The sequence below is a fragment of the Camelina sativa genome, chromosome 5 (assembly GCF_000633955.1).
Source record: "Camelina sativa cultivar DH55 chromosome 5, Cs, whole genome shotgun sequence".
NCBI lineage: Eukaryota > Viridiplantae > Streptophyta > Magnoliopsida > Brassicales > Brassicaceae > Camelina > Camelina sativa.
The window spans coordinates 190306-212035 of NC_025689.1; the positions used below are offsets into that span (position 1 = coordinate 190306).

Consider the following 21730-nt stretch of genomic DNA (forward strand, 5'->3'; position numbering starts at 1 on the left):
AACGCCGTGGGGATCACTAGCTGAGCAATTTCCGGGAACAACGGCACTTGATTCAGCAAGCGCCACAGCGTCACTGCGTAATGTTCCGCCACTGGCTCGTACTTCTCCCGGACGCTCCTCGCGATGTTCTTGGTTGTGTCCACGACGCCTGCGCGTTGCACCTCCGAGGCCACCGTTAGCGCTTGGCTTGAAGCTTGCTTCACCAAGGAAGGAACGTATGGCTCAACATCGAAGAACACATCATCCACCTGAAAAGCAAAGCAAACTCACGTACTTATCATCAGTTGAAACCCTCCCTAGGAAAGGGCGGGAATGGAAGAATCTCACTGATCTAATAATTTACCTTACGATCGACGAAGAGGAGAAGCTTGAGAGGAACGTCGTGGAATTTGTCGTATAATGGCGAGAGCACGGTCTGGACGGAAGCTTCGATGTTCTCTACACCGAGTTTGAGGGGACCAGCGTTGTCTTTAGCGAACTCGTAGAGCGTCGAGAAACAGACTGCGAAGTAGACCGCCGCGACTTGGATGAATTCCAAGTGCTTGAGCTTCATGTCATCGTCTTCTTCCACCACAAACGACGGTGAAGAAGAAGGCAAATCAGATGGTAGAGCTATTACCTCCTCCGGTGATTGCTCTTCTTCGACTACGATTTCATCTTCCGCCATTGTAGTCAAAACGTGGAGCCGTTACAGAAGAGCCTCTCTCTTGTCTTTAAAAAGACTACTGTATTTAGGCTTTGTTGACTACTGTAACTGGTTTAAAAGCCCACGTGGCATGTCTCTTCTTTTCTCTTTAGGCTTTGTTGAAAAGCAAAGGGATTGGGTTGTGAGACAGACGAGTGACCGCTAGAACAGCTGTCGTTGTGACAGATGTCATATTTCTAATGGATCGTTTACGACACGTGTAAGGGCATGGGTTGGAGACTGTTGCACGATAGGCACGGCCATTCCGTTGGCACGAGGCTCGAGGTTAATACTAAAATCAAAAGCCGAAGCACCTCTCGTTCGCTATCTAATATCATCTACAATTTTTTATTTCTACTTTACATCACGGTCACAATCACATCATCACGTCTTTAAAGTTTATTGGGCCTAATATTTGTGTTACCACTAACTGAAAAAGCCCTTAAAAATTGTTTTGGAAAGAAGGTACACACTGTCAACGGCCCATTAACAATCATTGCGGACTGCGGAGTAACAAACATGAACATGATAAAATAACTAGATACAGTAGGTGCTTTGGTCGTTTAGTTTGTCTGTATGGTTCTAACTTCTAAGCAAAAGAGGAATGAACTAATATATAGTATTTATTTCTTTTAGTATATCAAGTTCATGTCTGTTACTCCACAATGAGCAGAACATTGGATCGCAAGACATCTTTTATGTATTATATATATCACACACAAAAAGAAAAACACAACACTCATAAAAACACGCTTACATGACTCCCTCTCTCTCTCTACAAACAAACAAAGTGACGTTTACGCGATTGCAAGCTTTACATTAACAGCGGCTACAAACGCAGCCCAAGCCAAACACGGTTTTACCAGATTACCAGCGACCGGGCTTATCTCACTAAACGCCCTGTAACATCCGAATAACGCCGCAGACTGACCCAACCACACCGGAAGCCCCGCTATTCCCGACCCGAGCCGAAACGTAACCGGATCCCAAACCAAACAAAGCAAAAACTGAGCCAAGTAAAGATACAAAGCATTAGGCTTCTTGTGAAAACCACCGTCAACCCATACGAGCCACGCAGCCAAACCCATGAGACCGCTCGACGCGAGACACGTGGTGTGTAGGAGCCATAGAGGTGGGATCCAAGACGAGGACCGAGCACGGTTCCCGTAGCCGTCGCTTGTGCCGAGGAAATACGTGGCGAAGAGCGTCACGAGGACAGGAGCCGCAACCGCTACGGTCAGAGACCTAAGACCGCGTTTCGCCATGGCCCTCTTTTGATCGAGTTTTCCTTTGTTGTCGTCAGCGTGTTTTCTATCCGTCTCGGCCATAGCCGTGGTTGCGGCATCTCTGTCGTCTCCGCCACGGTACCTGATGTCCTGAGAATCCATTAGAGAACGTCCACACAAAAACAGAACCGAAAGAAACAAGAGTTGATTAAGTGAGATTGAGATTTCAGAAAGTTAATGAGAGGGAAGAAGCTTAGTCAATAAGAGAATAATCAGGAGGTGATCGTTTTAAAGAAGCATGGAGAGAGACACGTGGGGACAAAACAAGCCGAGTAGTTGATGAAAATGTGTAGACGTGGAACGCCCAATTAATTGTTTTTTCGTATGCGATTATATGAATCCGAGTTTATGAAAAAGTGTGGACACGTGCTTAGTTCATATAAGCACCATGTCTGATGAATTTGCATAACACAATTTTGGGACGATCACGGATCGAGGTCGACTGGCTCTTCGAGAGTTCGTCCTACTTCTTGGCTGGTTTCTCCCTCAGATCTGACGCCAACTGGGAGTTCGGAGCAGTATCGGTTGGATTGATTGCTGTGTCGGTGGACCGACGAACATAAACGGCAGTCACCTGCTTGGCTGGAGCACCGCTTTGTGTTGCATTGTTGTCTAGAACGTGCCGTCAGACACGACGAAGGCAGTGCGGTTTGCCGCGGAGACTTCGTTGACGAATGAAGACATTCTCGTAGGCTTTTCCGAGAACTTTTCGACAGGATTTCTTTAGAGAGTAACTTTTAGAGACGATTTGCATCCCCACAGACGACGCCAATTGTAGAAACTAGGTTTCCACAATGAATATGTTTGAAGGGAAAACAAATTCAAAGAAGCTATCTCTCTAGAAAACCGATCTAAACCTTGGATTTTAAAGAAAAGGAATTTGATCTCGGCAAGTTAGGGTTTTTTGTTAAGAACAAGGAGAGAACTGAATAATTGTACTCAATGATGGATGGCGTTACAATGGAGAAATCTCTCCTTATTTATACATGTAGATAGATGTGCATAACATATTCACTTTCCTTATAAGATGAACTGAAATAAGGAAAGTTGCTTTATTCCTTGAGTCGGCCGTCGTTCGAAGTGGAAATCGTTTCTTCTTCTCCAAGTTAGGCCTTCCTCTCCCGAATTGAACTTGAGATACATAATCGGATGCTTAACCGGATTCCCGGTTAAATGATCAAATAATATTTCCGGTTTAGCTCGGTATGTCGGGGGTGCTGAATCCTGCACCAACATGTATAAAAATACTTCTACAATATTATGATAAGAAATAATTTGTTAAAACCTCTTGTGTCGTTTGTTCTCTCAAACTAATAATAATAATCGTTGAAATGGTTGATTGTAAATCAGAGATCCTCTGAATTTCGATACCACACTTATAAGAACATAACATAAGCACTGCCAAAATACAACATCATCCATTTCGTTTCAACATCTAATCGAACATTCTGAAGAAAAATCAAAAAATAAAATCTACACACATTTGAGAGTTGAAAACATTAGCCACACAAAAAGAAAATGGCACGCCTAGTTATTCAATAGATCAAAAACAGGAAAACCGGATATGTTAAAAAATTGTAAGAGACTAAAAATTTACAAAACTAAGAATATATGAATTTCAGTAGCGTCGACTTTATTCTGTAATACATGTATCAATAAACAAACGAACGAATACTCATATCTCTACTAAACAACCTGTTCATTTTTAGATGAAAAGAGGAAATTAATGGAAGAAAGAAGAAAAGGGAATGTAGAAGATTTTGTTTTGTTTAATAAAATGCATGCTTTTAAAAAGAGTTAAAGTGAATGGTAGCTTTGTTGTGCATTTGGTATTCACAATCAGCTAATGAATTTAAAATCAACTAAAGACAATACATATTGACATAATTCAGATAATTCAATAAGTATATGAGGTCCTCATAGTAGTATCTTTCAGAAGAAAGGCCACCATAGTAGTATTACACTTAAACAAAATCAATCATTTATTTACTTTAATTGTGATTGAAATAATTTAGACATATAATTATTTTACAGTAAACTAATATAAAATGTGCACATATAAAATCTTTTGATTATGGAAGTACGCAGTCGTGACATGTGCAAACTTTTCCTTTCGGTGTAGTCATACATGTGCCGAATCTAGAATTCTGAACCAATCCGTGCTGGCAAGCTCGCTGACATAATTTAGCGCCTATAGGTTTATTACAAATCTCAGGCGACACTCTGTGTGTAGTTCTCATGGCACATTGGTCTCCAATTGATATTCCTTAAAGAAAGAAAACACAACATATTTTTTTGTTAAAAGGCATATTTCTGTTTTTGTAATATATTACTAGAACAAACTTAAATTGTATATTTAAAATTCAAAAATATATGGTTTGGGTTTGCTCAGTTTCTACTTTTAAAAATTAAATATCATTTACAATATTTAGAAAATACATCTTTTCTTGTAAAATAAAGTTTTCAAGTGCAAACTTAAGCAATAAATGACATTATTATATGTCTGGCATATACACAATCAGCTAATGAAATCATGCATGTTAAATATGTTTAAAGATATTAGCAAATAACTAAATATACAACTGTTTTTTTTTTGTGATCAGAACATTGGCTTGATTTCCTTCTGTCGAAAGGAAATAATAATCGCTTAGTATACAATCAGATCCGATCATTTGGGGAAATTGTCATCACCTCCCGTAAATAAATATGCAATAGTTATATCTTATATATTCAAACACAAATAATATATGGACAATATTTCATATGTCATAATGTATACATACCTGTAAAAATCAACAACAAAATCATCACACGAGTGATGAAACCAGTGACATACGCACTACTTGTTCTTTTGTTCATCCTTTTCTTTTTTCTGTTTACTTTTGATTTATATTTTTTTCTTCTTTTTTTTTTTTTTATGAGAATGTATATAACACAGTTATCAAGTATATATAGAAGAAATGGTTTATTTCTAGAAATAGAAAGAAATAAATGTATTCTATAAAATAATCCTACACAAATGTTAAAAATAGTTTTTTTTTAAAGTAAAAAATTGCTACACCAATTATATAATAGAAGAAAGGGTCAATTTTCTAAAAATAAAAATAAATAAATGTAGTCCATAAAATAATCCTATAAAAGTGGTAAAATTAGTTGTTGTTTTTTTTAATAAGTAAACTAGGTTTTAACCCGCGGTACACCGCGAGACTATATTTTTATTTTTTTAATATTTAAAATATGTAACTTTTAGATTAGTTTAGTATTTTATATTATGCAGTATTGTTTCTGATTGGTTGAACTTGTTAAAAGTAAAGACTTCTAATCTGCGTGATTTGCTTAAAACATCCTATATTTTGAAACGGAGGAGTATTTGTTTGTTATTTTGTTGTTGTTTTATTAAATTTTAGATTGTATACCTATAAATATTTATTGAATTTATAGGACGATTTTAATGTTCATAAATGATTTTAAATAAAATGGTTAAGTTTCTTTGATTTTTAATATAGGTGCTACAATGTTATCTAAGTTTTGACCCGTGGTTTACCACTTGATTGTGTTTTTTTTTATGTTGAATAATATAATAAAAATTGGCTCATACGAGCTGATCTTTTGTTAACAAAAATATAAAAATAAATAAGAAGCTAAATTATGAAATTAGTTAATAATTAATTTATTCAATTATTTTCTAAGGTTTACTTATAGAATTTAATCCACAGGACATTTTTATTATTAAATTAAATGTAATAAGATTTTACAGGTTTTTAATTATACTATTACAATTATAAGATTTATTTGAAATAATATAACCCGTGGTATATGTATAGTCTCGTTATATATTTGCTATGTGGTACACATTAAAAGGTGTTTAAAAAAGAATAACAATCCCACTTAAGTCATCCTATATGGGACGAATACCAAAATCAAGATAGGTTTTTGTCAAGTTTCATCAAATTAGCATTTTTTATTGTTATAATTTTTTCACGGTAATATATATAGTTTATGTGAATTATGAGAATTGTTAGTTTTGGTAATTCCTTCAAAAAAAAAAAAAAAAAGCATGATAATAACTTTTGTCCAACTAAAATATAACATAGAAGCATCAAAGTAATAAAATTTGACCATGTTTTAATACAAAGTTTTTTAGCGCAACAATAAAAATATGTACACTTATTATTCCTCCATCGTTCCTTATTGACTTTGTACTGTTGTTGCAGTTAGCGACACCTACATTTCGAACACCCTGATTCAATAAAAAAAATGATATAAGAATAAAAACTAACCAAGACTAGTTTTGGGTCGATACTTATAACATAGATTTCAGTGCTCCTCTGTAAAAAAAAGATGGCATTAGCAAATTTTTTTTTTTTTTTCAACCAAACATTAAAATAAATTAAAAAGAAACTCCAAGATTGGTTGCCCAAACTGGAGCGAACGAGTTTACAAATGCGACTTCAGAAACCAAAGATCTAGAGGAACGAGCTAGACGATCTGCACGGACGTTTGACAATCGCGGGATCTTAATCAGAGAGAAGGAAGGGAAAGATGATCTGAGAGAGAGAAAATCCTCCAATAGATGTGAAAAAGCTGGCCAGTCATCCGGAGCCTGCACCATCGCCACCAAATCTGCGCTATCTGACTCAAAACTCTGACAATCTATCCCAGCCGCCCGAAGAGACTCCATAGCCCAAAGCAAAGCATTAAACTCCGAATGAAGAGAAGAAGGACTACGCCGAAGACTGCGAGCACCCAAAAGTAGCGTCCTGTCATCGTGGGTACCATACCACCAACCCAGTCCCTCTAAAGGATTCGAGCTTTTCTAGGAACCATCAACCTTACAGCACACAGAGGTAACTCTATCCTCCGGGGGTAGCTGAGGAGGCAATAGATTCACAGTAAAGGACTTTGCCTCCTCCCACAATAGTTTGTCGTTTGACGCCTGATTTATAATATCCATTGGCTCAGCCTCAACTCCTTGAAACACCTTTTTATTCCTATCTTTCCAAATTATCCAAAGTATCCAAGGCAACAAATATCCAATACTTGATCCCTCTAAACTGGAAAAGACCTTAGAATATAAGAAGTCTAAATTTGAGTACACTGATCCATAAGGAAATCCAGTCGAGAGTGTATGAATCGGCAATAACTCCCAAACCAGACGGGAACGTTGACACTCAAAAAGAGCATGATTAATAGATTCCACCGCCGAACCGCACCGTTGACACATAACATCACACCGTATCCCCCGATAAGCGATCCGTTCCTTGACAGGAAGACTACCAGACGCCACCTGCCAGAAAAAATGTTGAACCTTTGATGGACGTCAAGTTTCCAAGCTTGTGCCCGTAACACTGTACACGTTGGCCCGATTTCGACCTCCTTCTGTAATTCCCGAGCTAGCCTATATCCAGATTTCACAGAATATTTACCGGACTTGGTATAATGCCAAATCAATCTATCCGAACGTAATGTCTTGCTAATCACCAAGCTTTGTATAAGCGGAATATCTGCAGGGTCCATATACTCCTCTAAAATGGCCAAATGCCAATCCAGCGTATGTGGATTAATCAAATGGTTGACCTTCCGATTAGGATGTAGGGATCTCCCTCTACCATTTGCTGGTCGTGGCTGGCGATCCGGAATCCAAGGATCCGGCCATACAGAGATGTCACCGCCCGAACCTACTATCCAGCGTGCCCCGCGTTCCACTAGTCCCTTAACAGAAAAAATACTCCTCCACGCAAAGGATGGAGAGTATGGTTTAGTTACCCGTAATGGATGTTTTCTCCGGAAGTATCGGCCACGCAACACCCGAGCCATTAGAGAATTCGGATAATGAATCAATCGCCAATACTGCTTAGCCAACATTGCATCATTAAACTCTTCCAAAGCACGAAACCCCAAACCCTCATCGCATTTATCCTCACACATTTTATCCCAAGCTATCCAATGCATGCCTCTAGCCTTATCATTAGACTTCCACCAGAATCGTGAAATGGCTCCCGTAAGTTTAGACGTTATTGCCTGTGGCAATTTAAAGCACGACATAACATGAGTTTGTAGAGCTAGTGCCACCGACTTAATCATAACCTCTTTACCCCCTTTAGACAGAATCTTCGCTGACCAACCATTAACCCGCTCATCCAGGCGTTCATTAACGTAATTGAATACATTAGTCCTCGAACCTTGGAGATTTTCAGGAATCCCCAAATAAGAACCCATACCTCCCTCCCTAGAGATACCAATTACTGATTTTAGCCGACATCGTACTTCCGGCGGAACCTTCTTACCAAACATAATAGAAGATTTCTCTAAATTCACCTCTTGGCCCGACGCTTTTCCGTAATTACCTATAATATCCATTACCACTTTACATTCAGACTCCTCTGCTTTACAGAAGAACAGACTATCATCAGCAAACAATAAATGCGAGATTGACGGACAATCTCGAGCAATCGATATGCCGGTAAGTTTGTTTTCACGTTCCGCCTTTTTAATATTAGCTATTAGAACCTCTGTACAAAGAATGAACAAATAGGGAGAGAGAGGATCACCCTGTCGTAACCCCCTCTTTGGCAAAATGGAACCCCGAGGTTGACCATTGAGAAGAACCTGATATGATACCGAAGAAACGCACCACATTATCCAAGAAATCCACTGACTATCAAATCCTAACTTAACCATAACCGCTTCCAGAAACTCCCATTCAACACGGTCGTAGGCTTTGCTCATATCCGTTTTAAAAGCCAGAAAATCCGACTTACATCGCTCATTAGTATTTAATCCATGGAACATTTCCTGTGCCACTAAAATGTTATCCGTAATCAATCGTCCCGAGACCGATTGTGTTTCTGAAACCAAAGACGGTAAGAACCGCTTAAGCCGAAAACACAACACTTTTGAGATAATCTTATAACTCACATTACATAGACTAATCGGCCGAAATTCCGTCATACGTTTTGGTTGATCCACCTTAGGGATGAGACAAATATTAGTCTCATTCAGACGAGGAACAAAGCCACCTGTTCGAAAAAATTCTTTAACCAATATCACCAGATCCCCTTTCAAAGAAGGCCAGAATCGTTGGAAGAAAAAGGCCGTCATTCCGTCAGGACTTGGAGATTTCTCTGGATGCATAGCAAACAATGCCTTCCGAACCTCCGACTCCGTGATTTCCCTAGTTAAACTTCGATTCATACTATCCGTAATGATCGGGGAAATTTCCTGTAATATAGCTGAAACACCGCTTATATCAGATCTTTTAAAAAGCTCCTCAAAATAATTAGAAGCAATCCTCTCCATTCCCAAGGCCGTCTCATCCCATACCTTGTCCGGACCAAATAAGCCAATAATCTTATTCCTTACCCTCCTCTGTTTCGTCGATGCATGAAAATATTTTGTATTCTTGTCTCCCACCCGTAACCAGAATTCCTACTCTTTTGTTGCCAATAAACTTCCTCATCCCTATAAGCCTCTTTTAGCTTTCTCTCAACTTCCCTTATTTCTTCTTGAGAGAACGAATCATCCATCTTAGCCTCCTGCAAAGCACTCTTAAGGGAAGAAATAAGAGATGGACCAGACGTCACATTATTTTTTCGCCACCATGAAATTGAATTTCTGCAATTTCTAATCTTATCCACAAAAGCCGGTACCCGGAAATTATTCGTGCGTGCCCACCTTGACTCTACCGCTCCTAGTAAACCATCCTTCCCTAACCAACGTTTATCAAAACGAAACTGTCTATTCTGTCGTAAAACAGTTCTAAGACAGGTTGCCAGAATAGGACAATGCTCAGACCCAACCATCTCCAAATAGTCGACCTTCGAGTTAGGGAAGAAACTATGCCAATCCTCATTTCCTAATGCGCGATCTCGACGACACCGAACCACCTGATTATTACAATGATTACCTCGCCACGACAATTGTTCCCCATAACACGGAAATTCCAGCATACCACAATGATTAATCATTGAGTTAAACAGCACAAAGGATGAGATTGGGCGCAAAGCACCACCCCTTTTCTCATGATTTCCAACCAATTCATTAAAATCTCCAATCATGAACCAAGGATCAATTCGAAAAGAGCCAATATCCATTTAAACAAGCTTGTGCATCAATTATGCGATCACTCTCATATAAAATAGATAGTTTTATTTCATCTTTGAAAAATAAAGCTAACCCACCCCTTGAACCAAATGGGTCAACAGAATACAAATTATTATAACCAAACTTCTTTTGGAATTTTTGTAAATAAGAAAAACATTTTTTAGTTTCTGATAAAAATAAAATGTCTGGCTTGTGCTGTTTCCAGAAATCTCCCAAATATCCTTCTGTCAGATCCACCCCAATGCCCTGACAGTTCCAACTCAAGATCTTCACGTTCGAGCCGGCGGTTTCGGGAGAGCCCCCATCCCTTTCTTACTTGGATGACCCCCATCCGTAGGTTTGCCATCCACTTTAGTATTACCCTGTTTCCCCATCTGCTTCTGTTTGTGTCCATCCCCTGCAGGTTTAGACAAAGCCTTAGCCATTAAACGTTTTCCTGGAGAAGCCAAAACCACAGGTGCTAGCCTAGGTCTAATCGCATACTTACTACCGTAAGAATGACTACTGCTCTTTCTACCGAGAGGTTGTAAAATCCTCCCTTTAGTACCACCTGATTCACTAATCATACAAACTGCCAAGGCACTATTAACAACCCCCACAGCTAAATCCATCGAAACTGAATTAAGACTTTTACCTTGTGAACCACTTCCAGGCTTAACCTGTAGCTCCGACCCCTGATCTCCTTGACTAGGATCGTGACTAGAGTGTGTCTCAGCTCCCTGGACTGAAAATCCTGCCGCATCCTGGAGAATATCACCCTTGTGACTACCCTTAGCAGAATCACCCAACTCACCATCCTCCAGAAGATCATCTTTATCAACCTCAAAGTCCATCTCCAACGACGCCCCCACATTCCCCAAAGGGTCACTTTCCACCTGAATCCTTCCCCCTTGCGAGACATGATTACCGGAAGCTAAGTCAAGGCTTGTAGAATCCTGTTGCACAATCGAAGCCTGCTTCACCTTGAACAAAGGCTTGGGCCAGGCCGGCCCAACATTCTTTCTGTTTAACTGAACCCCAGAATTCTTACCCGATGACTCCCCACTGCCCCTGTGAAATCCACGGTGAGATCCCTGATCGCTCATTGCAACCTCTCCGTAAGTGCTCCTTTGACCCCAAGCCTGACCATATTGACGCACATATTGTCTCGGACCGTTTGAACCACTACCACCAACTCGTTGCTGCGGGAAATAACCTTGTTCCCCAGAATACAAAGACTGAAAATCTAGGGACCTCTTGGCATGTTTCCTCNATCTTTGAAAAATAAAGCTAACCCACCCCTTGAACCAAATGGGTCAACAGAATACAAATTATTATAACCAAACTTCTTTTGGAATTTTTGTAAATAAGAAAAACATTTTTTAGTTTCTGATAAAAATAAAATGTCTGGCTTGTGCTGTTTCCAGAAATCTCCCAAATATCCTTCTGTCAGATCCACCCCAATGCCCTGACAGTTCCAACTCAAGATCTTCACGTTCGAGCCGGCGGTTTCGGGAGAGCCCCCATCCCTTTCTTACTTGGATGACCCCCATCCGTAGGTTTGCCATCCACTTTAGTATTACCCTGTTTCCCCATCTGCTTCTGTTTGTGTCCATCCCCTGCAGGTTTAGACAAAGCCTTAGCCATTAAACGTTTTCCTGGAGAAGCCAAAACCACAGGTGCTAGCCTAGGTCTAATCGCATACTTACTACCGTAAGAATGACTACTGCTCTTTCTACCGAGAGGTTGTAAAATCCTCCCTTTAGTACCACCTGATTCACTAATCATACAAACTGCCAAGGCACTATTAACAACCCCCACAGCTAAATCCATCGAAACTGAATTAAGACTTTTACCTTGTGAACCACTTCCAGGCTTAACCTGTAGCTCCGACCCCTGATCTCCTTGACTAGGATCGTGACTAGAGTGTGTCTCAGCTCCCTGGACTGAAAATCCTGCCGCATCCTGGAGAATATCACCCTTGTGACTACCCTTAGCAGAATCACCCAACTCACCATCCTCCAGAAGATCATCTTTATCAACCTCAAAGTCCATCTCCAACGACGCCCCCACATTCCCCAAAGGGTCACTTTCCACCTGAATCCTTCCCCCTTGCGAGACATGATTACCGGAAGCTAAGTCAAGGCTTGTAGAATCCTGTTGCACAATCGAAGCCTGCTTCACCTTGAACAAAGGCTTGGGCCAGGCCGGCCCAACATTCTTTCTGTTTAACTGAACCCCAGAATTCTTACCCGATGACTCCCCACTGCCCCTGTGAAATCCACGGTGAGATCCCTGATCGCTCATTGCAACCTCTCCGTAAGTGCTCCTTTGACCCCAAGCCTGACCATATTGACGCACATATTGTCTCGGACCGTTTGAACCACTACCACCAACTCGTTGCTGCGGGAAATAACCTTGTTCCCCAGAATACAAAGACTGAAAATCTAGGGACCTCTTGGCATGTTTCCTCGGTTTCTCCCAACCTCCAGTGTTATGTTGTTGCTCTTGTTTGACCGCAGGAAGATGCCTTGGACCACCCCTATTATCCATCTTCTCCGAAGGACCTTGAACTGACCCAACCTTAAGCAACTCGGGACAAACCTTTGAGTCATGCGTAATCCTTGAGCAGTGATCACAAACCCTTGTAAGTTTTTCATACTCCAAAAACACCACTATCTCATCACCAGAAGCGAAAGGAACCACCATTCTGAAGATCAAGGGATTAAACCCATTTACCGTAACACAAAGGCTCCCCGTCTCCTCATCCACCTCTTGCATCATCCCAATCTTCTTCCCAATAGCCTCTAAAGTTGCCACTTCCCACAAATGCATTGGAATCCCTGACACTTTAACCCAAAAGTTTATCGCTGAAGGGTAGGTGGAGGAGATAAAAGGCTCCCATCGAACAAGGGAAACCATCCAATTATCAAAATGGTATGGTCCATTCTGAAGCACAGACAGAATATCCTCTTCATCTTCGAAATTGAACTGAAAGACTCCTTGTCCAAGATCTGCTCCCACAACCTTCTCCTCTAATTTCAATATTTTTGGAAAGTTAGCAATCAGAGAATCCATGTTTTGACAAGCCGGATTCATCAATCTACCAATTAGCGTCATGGAGAACTGCTGAATTCTCTGAGCCAAGACAGTATTCGAGATCGTCACAGTGTCTGTACGGACCAGGGAGGATTTGCCTTTGTTAAGAGCCAGTTGTGCCATATCTTGACGAGGAGAGAACACGAAAGAACCTCGCACAAAGAAAATAACAAAAGAATTGAATGAATGAAACCACTCAATAGACATCAAGAAGAGAAACCAGAAAGAAGTAAATCCTGAACAACACCTGCACAACCAGATAAATACCTTAACAGCCATATCACAGACCATATCAACTCTAATCAAGTGAATCCCAAACACTATCCTTACCAACACTAATCGTATCAACGACGCATTAACAAGAGATTTGAGTGAGTGAATCCGCTGAATAGACAGCCCGAAAGGATACCAAATCGAAGAAAATCCGGAACCACCCCCACACAAACAAGTAAATACCGTATCAATCATATCCTGAACCATATCAGATCGAATCATTAAAAGCAATCGTATCATCGAAGGAATAGCGATCATGCAAACCTTACTTACCATAGAATACACCTGAGCCAGACCATAGTTAAGAGAGAAAGAGATTCGCCCCCCGTGTAGTGAAAGACGAATCGCCATCTCAAACCACCGCAAATCACTCAAAATAAGCCAAATCTGCTCAACCAAAAACTCATCAACAACCCGAATCAGGAACCCAATCGTATTCAGATCCGGCAAGATCTCTAAAGAGAAACCCATACAACATCGAAATCCCTTTATGGGATCCGAATCTACCCACACAAAACCGGATCTAGCCAAACTCCATCCTCGAAACCAACCAACAGAACAAGAGAGTGAGAGACCATCTCTCCCTCCCCCGAATCGACAGTAAACACCATTTCAAACTCTACGGAACCCCATCGCCATCTCGATCGCCATTTCACTATTTATAGTTTTGTATTTGTAAAAGAACCCGTTTATGTATATTATTTCTGTATTATTGCTCAATCCCATACTTTTTCAACTACACAAAGAGTGAAATAGTATATAATTGATTTTCAAAGAATTCAACAGATGAATAATATAAGGATGAGCACCAAGGCTCTTCAAAAGCAACATTACACATTTCCTTTATAGTCAAACGATCTCCTAAACATAATTGAGATCCAAATTGTATTTTTCACGTTAACCATATCAAATAAACCCACGAAAATGTTGTGGACTTTCTTGAATGGATCTTGGCATAAGGTTTTTTTTTTGGTGGTGTAGAAAGAAAAAACGCTATATTGATAGAACATTGATATGCTAATTTGCTTTGTATTTGGTGAAAGATTATTTATAGAGGTCGTAATAGTTAGGTTTATGTTTAAAAGAAAGTCTAGAATATTGTGGTGATCAAATCTTTTTGCAATCTGAAATGAATGCTAAATATATATATATATATATATATATATATATTAATATGATAGTCATATTTGTAGAATCATTTGTCGAACAATATTTTTTGATATAACTATTTTAAATTTTTAACACAAACATTTGATTTTGATTGCACGCTTTATTGTTAGCATTTAATCGTTCTCTTTGTTATCCTTGTTTAGGAAATTGGAGATATTGTTTGTTTCTATTCTCGATTTTAAGCTAATATTATGTATATTTCTTCAATAAATGTATAAAATATTTTAATTTTAAATGGAAACTATTAATTAAGCCGAGATAATTTAGGGATACTAACAGATTTTTTCTTTTATTGAAATTAACCTTGATTTCGATAGGATTTTATTACACAGTTTATGTTTAAGTTTTATTCTAAATAAAATGGTAGAACACAAAATATACTTAAAAAATGTATATATAGATTTTGCTGCACCTATAATAATATTATAATACTTTATATAAAAAAATAAATTATTAGAATATTATGATTAGGGGGGCTGACATGTCGCTTCAAAATGATTGGGTGGCTATGGGGGGTGTATTGAACTGAGGATTTTAACAGATTTTGGAGTATTCTTAAATTCTCTGTTATTCAATTAGTGATTTTTAAAAATCATCTGAAATCCTATGTTACTGAATGTGAAATTTTTAAAAATCATTTACAATCTCTTGTTATTCAATCAATAATTTATAAATCTCACCTCAAATCTACTGTTATTCAAAAAATCACAATTTTAAGAAAAAAATCTCCAGAATGTGATTATATGAGACTTTTCTAACATTTTTAATTAAAAATGATGTCTTACAAAATCACACCTTTAAAGGTGAAACTTTAAAATATCTGTTTAGAAAAACTTCTTCGACATTAGTAACAATTTTTTTTTTGCAGACTCCCTCTCTCTCTCTATCTTTCTCTCGTTCTCTCTTTCTCTCGTTCTCTCTTTCTCTCTTATACTTTATCGTCGTGGAACCACCATCGGGTCTCCTTTGGAGATCTTCCGTTCTTACAGGTCTTCACATAGCGGTCATTGTCGGTTGGTCGTCACTTTTCAGTTGAGCTTGACAGCATGGAGAGGATATTGATGCAGATGGAACTCACCGTCATGGCCGGAGACCAAGAATCATACAAAATATCTAAACAAATATGCCCGTTGCTGTAAATGTGAGGATGCATAGGAGCTGGATGAAGAAAAATCACTTGTGGTGACTCCATAGGATAATGTTCAGGAAAATCAACTTGAAGCTGATAGGTATCGTTGGCGTACAGATTACCTGGAGCTCCAATAACTTCAATTATCCATCTCTGGAGATTATCAGTGACCTTGTGTTTGAAGCCAGTGGGTGGATTCATCTGCCATTCAACAAGCTCTTTCTGAAGCCTATTCGTCGTGATCTTGCTCAGAGCCTTGCGAGAAGGAACACATGAAGTAGTCATTTTGTTTTTACCCTTAAGACTACACATAATTGTTTTTACCTTTAACACTACAAAAAGACTCTCTCTAATAATCATTTTGTGATTGTTTTTACCCTTCTTCACATAATTTTTTTTTATTGTACGCACTACTAATTAAGGATTGTTCGTAGTAGGAACTGCTATTGTAAAAACATTTGTTGATGTTTAAATGTAGTAGTACGTAGTTGTTCTGTTTATATTGAGTCTTATGTTTTTATTGAGTTTTTTTACCCTATATAAGCCATGGTCTTGTTTTCGTAATGAATTAGAGAAGTTATTCAGAGTCCAAAGCAAAGTGTTTCTATTTACAATTACACATCTTGTGGAAGAATCAGTTGGAGGAGCTTGTAGAAGGTGCCGACAACTGAACCAAGAGATCAAGCTTTTTCATATGACGTTGAATCAAGTTCCTCTCAAAACCCAAATTACCTAAATTTCTATAATCAAATCTCACCAAATCTCAAAAACCAAATATCAAATTCTATAAATTCTAATCAAATCTCCTAAAATTACACTTAAATCTTCCAAAATTCTGAAATATTAAAATCCCAGCAAATCTCCTAAAATTCTCAGTTCAATACACCCCCCTATGATTCCCTATCCAAAAGAAAATCGAGTGAACTGATCTCTTCTCATCACTTTGTCTCCTCCTCCTCTTCTTCTAATTGTGATGCAAAAGGTCTTAGAGCATGTGCATCGGTCCGTCCTTGGTCCGTCCTACATAATTAATCTTTTTAATTTAAATCGAAATCATAGAAAAATCATAGATACGTTCCTACAAATGGGACAATTTTTATGCATCCCTCATAACACGTGTCATGCTTTAATAGGTTGTTGTTTTATGGGTAGGGTGAGAGAAAAAAAACTCGATGTATCGTTTCATTTTTTTTTCGGACTCTCTCTCGTGTCTTCTTTCTTTTCTCTCGACAGCGACGACAAACCGATACCGATCCTCGACGATTTCACGAAGCTGATCCGTTCTTCTCACCGGAAGTTCTTGTCGAATTACCAAAGCCGTTTGCAGTTTGATCGCCGACTCGAGGTTCGTTGTTCATAGTTTCCCCATACTCGTCTGTTGCTGCAATCTATTTCAAAATTTCTCGTATTTCGAAGTGATTCGCGGCTCTCCCTTCCCTGAATTAGTCGAGGTTTAGGGTTTTAGGGTCATTGTGTAATCGTTGATATTGCTACGAGTTTACGAATCAAATATGATTCATTTGCCTCAAGGGCTCTATGTAATTGGATTGATTTATTGATTTTGAATTGCTGACACCAAAGTTATTGCTTAAATTTGTTGGCTTTGTGGGGGGGAAAAAACGTTCTTGTTTGATTTTGGATCTAATTTGTTGTTGATTGTGGTAATTAAGCAAAGAAAAGAAAGATGAGTGGAATCGGAGAGAAAGCTACTGGAACAACTAAGACTCCTAATGATTTCTTGAAGTCTATTCGTGGTAGACAAGTTGTTGTCAAGCTCAACTCTAGTGTTCATTACCGAGGTTGGTCTCTCTCTCTGTTCTGCATTTTATTTTTATGCTCTGTGTTCTATCTTATAGTTTTGCTTCTAGTTTTGGTGGTTATGCTATTGCACTTTCGGTTAGATAACTCAAACGCCTTTCTTTTTCTCCATGTTGATGAAACCTTTGGATATTTGTTTAGTGAATGACGCTTTGTTTTTCTAATAACTGTTTAATTCGAAAGTTGCATCTGTGAAGTTTTGTTTTTGTTAATAAGGGTCTTGTATCATTAAATCAAAGATCTTTTCTTAATCTTGTCTCCAAGAAAGTGAAGAAACTGTGTTTGAGAATGGCTTTGAGACATGCTGGTTAGATTTAGAGTGGTATTAAATTTAGATGACAGCTTTGTGTGTGTGTGTGATTAGGTATTGGAGCTTCTCAGGAGGAATAGAGATATGATCTTCAGTGAGGTAAAGCTGCAAAGCTGCATTTTCATGGTTCTGTATTGGTTTTTTAGGATTGGTTTAAGATGAGATATTGAGTCAGGGCTTTGTATTTTTGTTGCAAACCATAGGTTAAGTTGACTTGGCTGAAGCCTTGGAGCAGGTTACTATAGAGCAAAAGAGGACGCTTGTGAAGGGATTGTGAAGAGTGAAGAGGTGGTGAGGTGTTTGAAAGGAGTGATGGAAGGAGAGAGTAGTGTTAAGATTAGAGAGAGTTCTAAGAAGTGGAAAGATTTGGCTGTCAAGGCAATGAGTGAAGGAGGAAGCTCTGATCGGAGCATTAACGAATTTATAGAGAGTTTAGTGAAGAAACATTGATTTTAACTTTGTAAATCACGGTAATGTATGTGTTTGTTGTTGTTGTTGTTGTTGTTGTATAAGAAGAGCATTGTACCGAGATGTTTGTGAGTTGTGATTCAATAAACCAATTATGATTACGTAAAAGAACTGATTACGTTATTCATTACTAGAAGTTGAAATAAAATGTTTGTTTTAACTTATGATGTTTGTATTGTTTATGTTTTTATTTTTAATGTTTTAATTGTATGTTTTGTTTTTTTCCAAGTTTTTGTAACTTTGTAATTTTCTTATATTTTTAATGTTAATGTTATATGTTTTATTTGAATTAAAACTTTAATATGATTTTACTTCTTAATTTACATAATTAATTTTTAAAATAAAAAATAATATTATTTTTTTAGAGGACCAACTGTGAGGGACACCAATGTTCATACTAAAATTAAAAAACTCTGAAAATAAGATTGATATATTTGAGGGACCAAATTTTTGTCCCAACTAATGCCCATGCTCTTACTTCGCTATTCTATTCTTTTATATTTATCGCTTCATATTGATATTTTCGATATACATTAAAAAAGTTTTTGTTGGGCTTAAAACCGACTAAGTTAATAAGCCCAATAAATACTTTTGATTTGGGCTAATTAAAGAAAAGAGGGGGGGGGGGAGTCGTATATGGAAAGGAAGTAGTTGTCTGTTACGCGGCGTTGGGTAGACATTGGTGCGATTTGCTCTGTTTTCCATGGCGGGAGCCTCATCACCGGCGAGTTTGAGAGCTTCTCGTAGCCGCCGGCACGGGAAGGACACGGTTCGATCCGATCTCTTCAAAAACCCTACAATTCCATTCGTATTCGCGCTAATTCTTGCTGATGCAATCCTCGTCGCACTTATCGTCGCCTATGTTCCATGTGAGATCTTTTAATTCCTCACATTATTGCTTCCGTGTCTCTCGAAATGGGCATTGGGAATCATGGTATTAATCTGAATTCGTCACTTTTTGTTTACAACAGACACGAAGATCGATTGGGATGCTTACATGTCACAGGTTCGTCTTCAGATCTCTGAGTCAATGGTCAAAGTGTCGTCTTTTACTGAAAGTATTGGTTTTTTTTTTGTCAAATTGGGGCAGGTGAGTGGGTTTCTCGGGGGAGAGAGAGACTATGGGAACCTGAAAGGTGATACAGGGCCATTGGTTTACCCGGCCGGTTTCCTCTATGTTTACTCTGCAGTGCAGAGCTTAACTGGAGGACAAGTCTACCCAGCTCAGGTACTTGGTACCATCTTCTCTCTTGAGCCCCTCACTTTTGTTAGCCTTCAGCTATCTTTTGACGTATCGCTTAACTTATTTCACTTTACTCTCTTACATGTTGCAGATACTTTTTGGTGTTCTCTACATTGTCAATCTGGCGATCGTCCTCTTCATTTATGTCAAGACTGATGTGGTATATATGAAGCCTTATTTCTTTTCTCTTCTTCTCATGCAAGAGTTATTGAGTAGACTTCTTCCTCCTTGTACCTATTTCAGGTGCCATGGTGGGCGCTAAGTCTACTATGTTTATCCAAGAGAATACATTCAATCTTTGTTCTCCGTCTCTTTAATGATTGTTTTGCCATGACTCTCCTACATGCGTCTGTGGCTCTCTTTCTCTGTCGTAAATGGCACCTCGGGATGGTTGTTTTTAGGTATGAAGATTGCTGCTTTTGCTATCAACATCTTTTTTTTTTCTTCTTTATCCTTGAAATTGACCAAGTCTGCTTACGTTTTCTTTTGATACAGTGGAGCTGTCTCGGTTAAGATGAATGTACTTTTGTATGCTCCACCTTTGTTACTTCTGCTACTAAAGGTATATATGTCCGAGGAAGAAAATTAGCTTATGGATTTGCTTTATTATTTCTTCTTGCATTGGTTCTTCATATGTGAAGTTTTTTACTATTCACAGGCCATGAATATAGTTGGAGTGGTGTCCGCTTTAGCTGGTGCAGCTCTTGTTCAGGTTTTCACTTTATCTCTTAAGAAGTCCTATCGTTCACCAATTTTCCTACCTAGTATTGGTTCTCCATGGAAGCTGGAAACTTGTTAATTGTTTCTCCAATGTAAATAGGTGAGTTGCAGTATCAGCGAATTTAAATTTTGATTATGCAAGGACTACCATTCAACTGGTCGAGGAATGGTTGGTTATACAGATACTCGTGGGATTGCCCTTTCTGATCACATATCCGGTTTCATACATAACAAACGCTTTTGATCTTGGGCGTGTTTTTATTCACTTCTGGTATTCCCTTCTCCTCTCCCACTGAATCTAATAAACATGCTGATGAGATCTGAATGCATCTTCTTAGCTCTAACTCTAGTTTGAGCTCTCAACAGGTCTGTTAACTTCAAATTTGTACCAGAACGACTTTTTGTGTCCAAAGAGTTTGCAGTATGCTTGCTTGTTGTTCACCTTTGTCTTCTTGCTGCGTTTGCAAATTATAAATGGTGCAAGTAAGTACAAGCACACAATTATTTCTTACAAAGCAGCGTTATTTTGTACTACCACAGACCTCAGTCGATATTGTGTGTGTGTAGTATTGATTATAGCGAATATGTTGATTTTTCGTAGGCATGAAGGCGGGATTATAGGCTTCATGCGTTCTAGGCATTTCTTCTTGACGCTTCCGTCTTCACTCTCGTTCAGTGATGCCTCAACCTCAGGGATTGTTACGAAAGAACGTAAGCTTTTACCGTCCTTATAGCATAAATTCGTCTATGTCTATACTTATACGAGCTCTACTTGATTCGCAGATATTGTCACGGCCATGTTTGTTGGGAATTTCATTGGCATTGTATGTGCTCGCTCTCTGCATTACCAGTTCTACTCATGGTAGCAAAACTAATCTGACTGTTGTTTTTCTTTTGGTCTCAAACGAAAAATACTCATATGATATCATAACAGGTACTTCTATTCGCTACCTTATCTGCTATGGAGAACACTGTTTCCCACTTGGCTACGGTAATTTTCTACCTGCATTATTTACCTGTAGCGAAGCGACAGTGAGAAAAATGCGAAACCGTAACACCTGTCTTCTTGTTTATCTTTTGACTGAAAAAGGTTGGTCTTGTTCGTTGGTATAGAGCTATGTTGGAACGTGTATCCATCAACACCTGCCTCCTCGGGTTTGCTAATGTGTCTACACTTAATTACCCTAATGGGTCTCTGGTTTGCACCTTCAGACAATCCTTACCAACTCAAAGAAGAGAAAAACTCCCAAAGACACAAAAAGCATATGTGAACCTTTTGTTTTGATGCTCTCTCATTTTTCTTGTTGTCAAGACTTAGAGATAAGCTGAAATATTTACAGTTTAACTTTTATATATATGAGTTCTGCAAATTACATGTGTTAATGTTTTGGGATCTTAAAAATTAAATCTTGGTCTATTAAAACATGTCTTTTCAGTACGAAATGTC

General features: G+C 38.6%; 4 protein-coding genes and 2 long non-coding RNA genes across 9 annotated transcripts in view; 2 read left to right on the forward strand and 4 right to left on the reverse strand.

The window, feature by feature from the left end:
• The window catches only part of LOC104784516 (REF/SRPP-like protein At2g47780), a 5689-nt gene extending 4930 nt beyond the window's left edge, over positions 1 to 759 (reverse strand). The window contains exons 1-2 of the mRNA XM_010509551.2: positions 344 to 759; positions 1 to 248 (exon numbers count right to left, since the gene is read on the reverse strand). Coding sequence (XP_010507853.1) covers positions 1 to 248; positions 344 to 667 — 572 coding nt within the window. The 5' untranslated portion in view covers positions 668 to 759. The remainder of the gene's footprint in view (positions 249 to 343) is intronic.
• On the reverse strand, positions 1301 to 2193 carry LOC104784519 (translocator protein homolog). The gene has a single exon (XM_010509553.2). The coding sequence runs from the start codon at positions 2071 to 2073 to the stop codon at positions 1483 to 1485; it is 591 nt and encodes a 196-aa protein (XP_010507855.1). The 5' UTR covers positions 2074 to 2193; the 3' UTR covers positions 1301 to 1482.
• LOC104784520 lies at positions 3936 to 4865 on the reverse strand. The gene is made up of 2 exons (XR_767254.2): positions 4755 to 4865; positions 3936 to 4237 (listed from the first exon to the last, which is right to left on the reverse strand). It is a non-coding gene; the product is annotated as an uncharacterized LOC104784520 (long non-coding RNA).
• On the reverse strand, positions 15530 to 16009 carry LOC104784521 (probable ubiquitin-conjugating enzyme E2 16). The gene has a single exon (XM_019245477.1). The coding sequence runs from the start codon at positions 16007 to 16009 to the stop codon at positions 15617 to 15619; it is 393 nt and encodes a 130-aa protein (XP_019101022.1). The 3' UTR covers positions 15530 to 15616.
• LOC104784523 lies at positions 16896 to 18450 on the forward strand. 3 transcript variants are annotated; one of them, XR_767256.2, is made up of 4 exons: positions 16896 to 17069; positions 17400 to 17523; positions 17907 to 17951; positions 18056 to 18450. It is a non-coding gene; the product is annotated as an uncharacterized LOC104784523 (long non-coding RNA). The 3 variants fall into 3 exon arrangements; XR_767257.2 differs by having other exon boundaries at positions 17405 to 17523; XR_767255.2 differs by having other exon boundaries at positions 16897 to 17069; positions 17395 to 17523.
• LOC104784524 (dol-P-Man:Man(5)GlcNAc(2)-PP-Dol alpha-1,3-mannosyltransferase) lies at positions 18952 to 21653 on the forward strand. 2 transcript variants are annotated; one of them, XM_010509555.2, is made up of 13 exons: positions 18952 to 19189; positions 19292 to 19326; positions 19411 to 19548; positions 19655 to 19723; positions 19807 to 19964; positions 20059 to 20125; positions 20222 to 20275; positions 20466 to 20554; positions 20650 to 20766; positions 20885 to 20994; positions 21067 to 21145; positions 21218 to 21274; positions 21374 to 21653. In XM_010509555.2, the coding sequence occupies exons 1-13, from the start codon at positions 19024 to 19026 to the stop codon at positions 21552 to 21554; spliced, it is 1320 nt and encodes a 439-aa protein (XP_010507857.1). In that variant the 5' UTR covers positions 18952 to 19023; the 3' UTR covers positions 21555 to 21653. The 2 variants fall into 2 exon arrangements, with proteins under 2 accessions (XP_010507857.1, XP_019101136.1); XM_019245591.1 differs by having other exon boundaries at positions 21067 to 21107.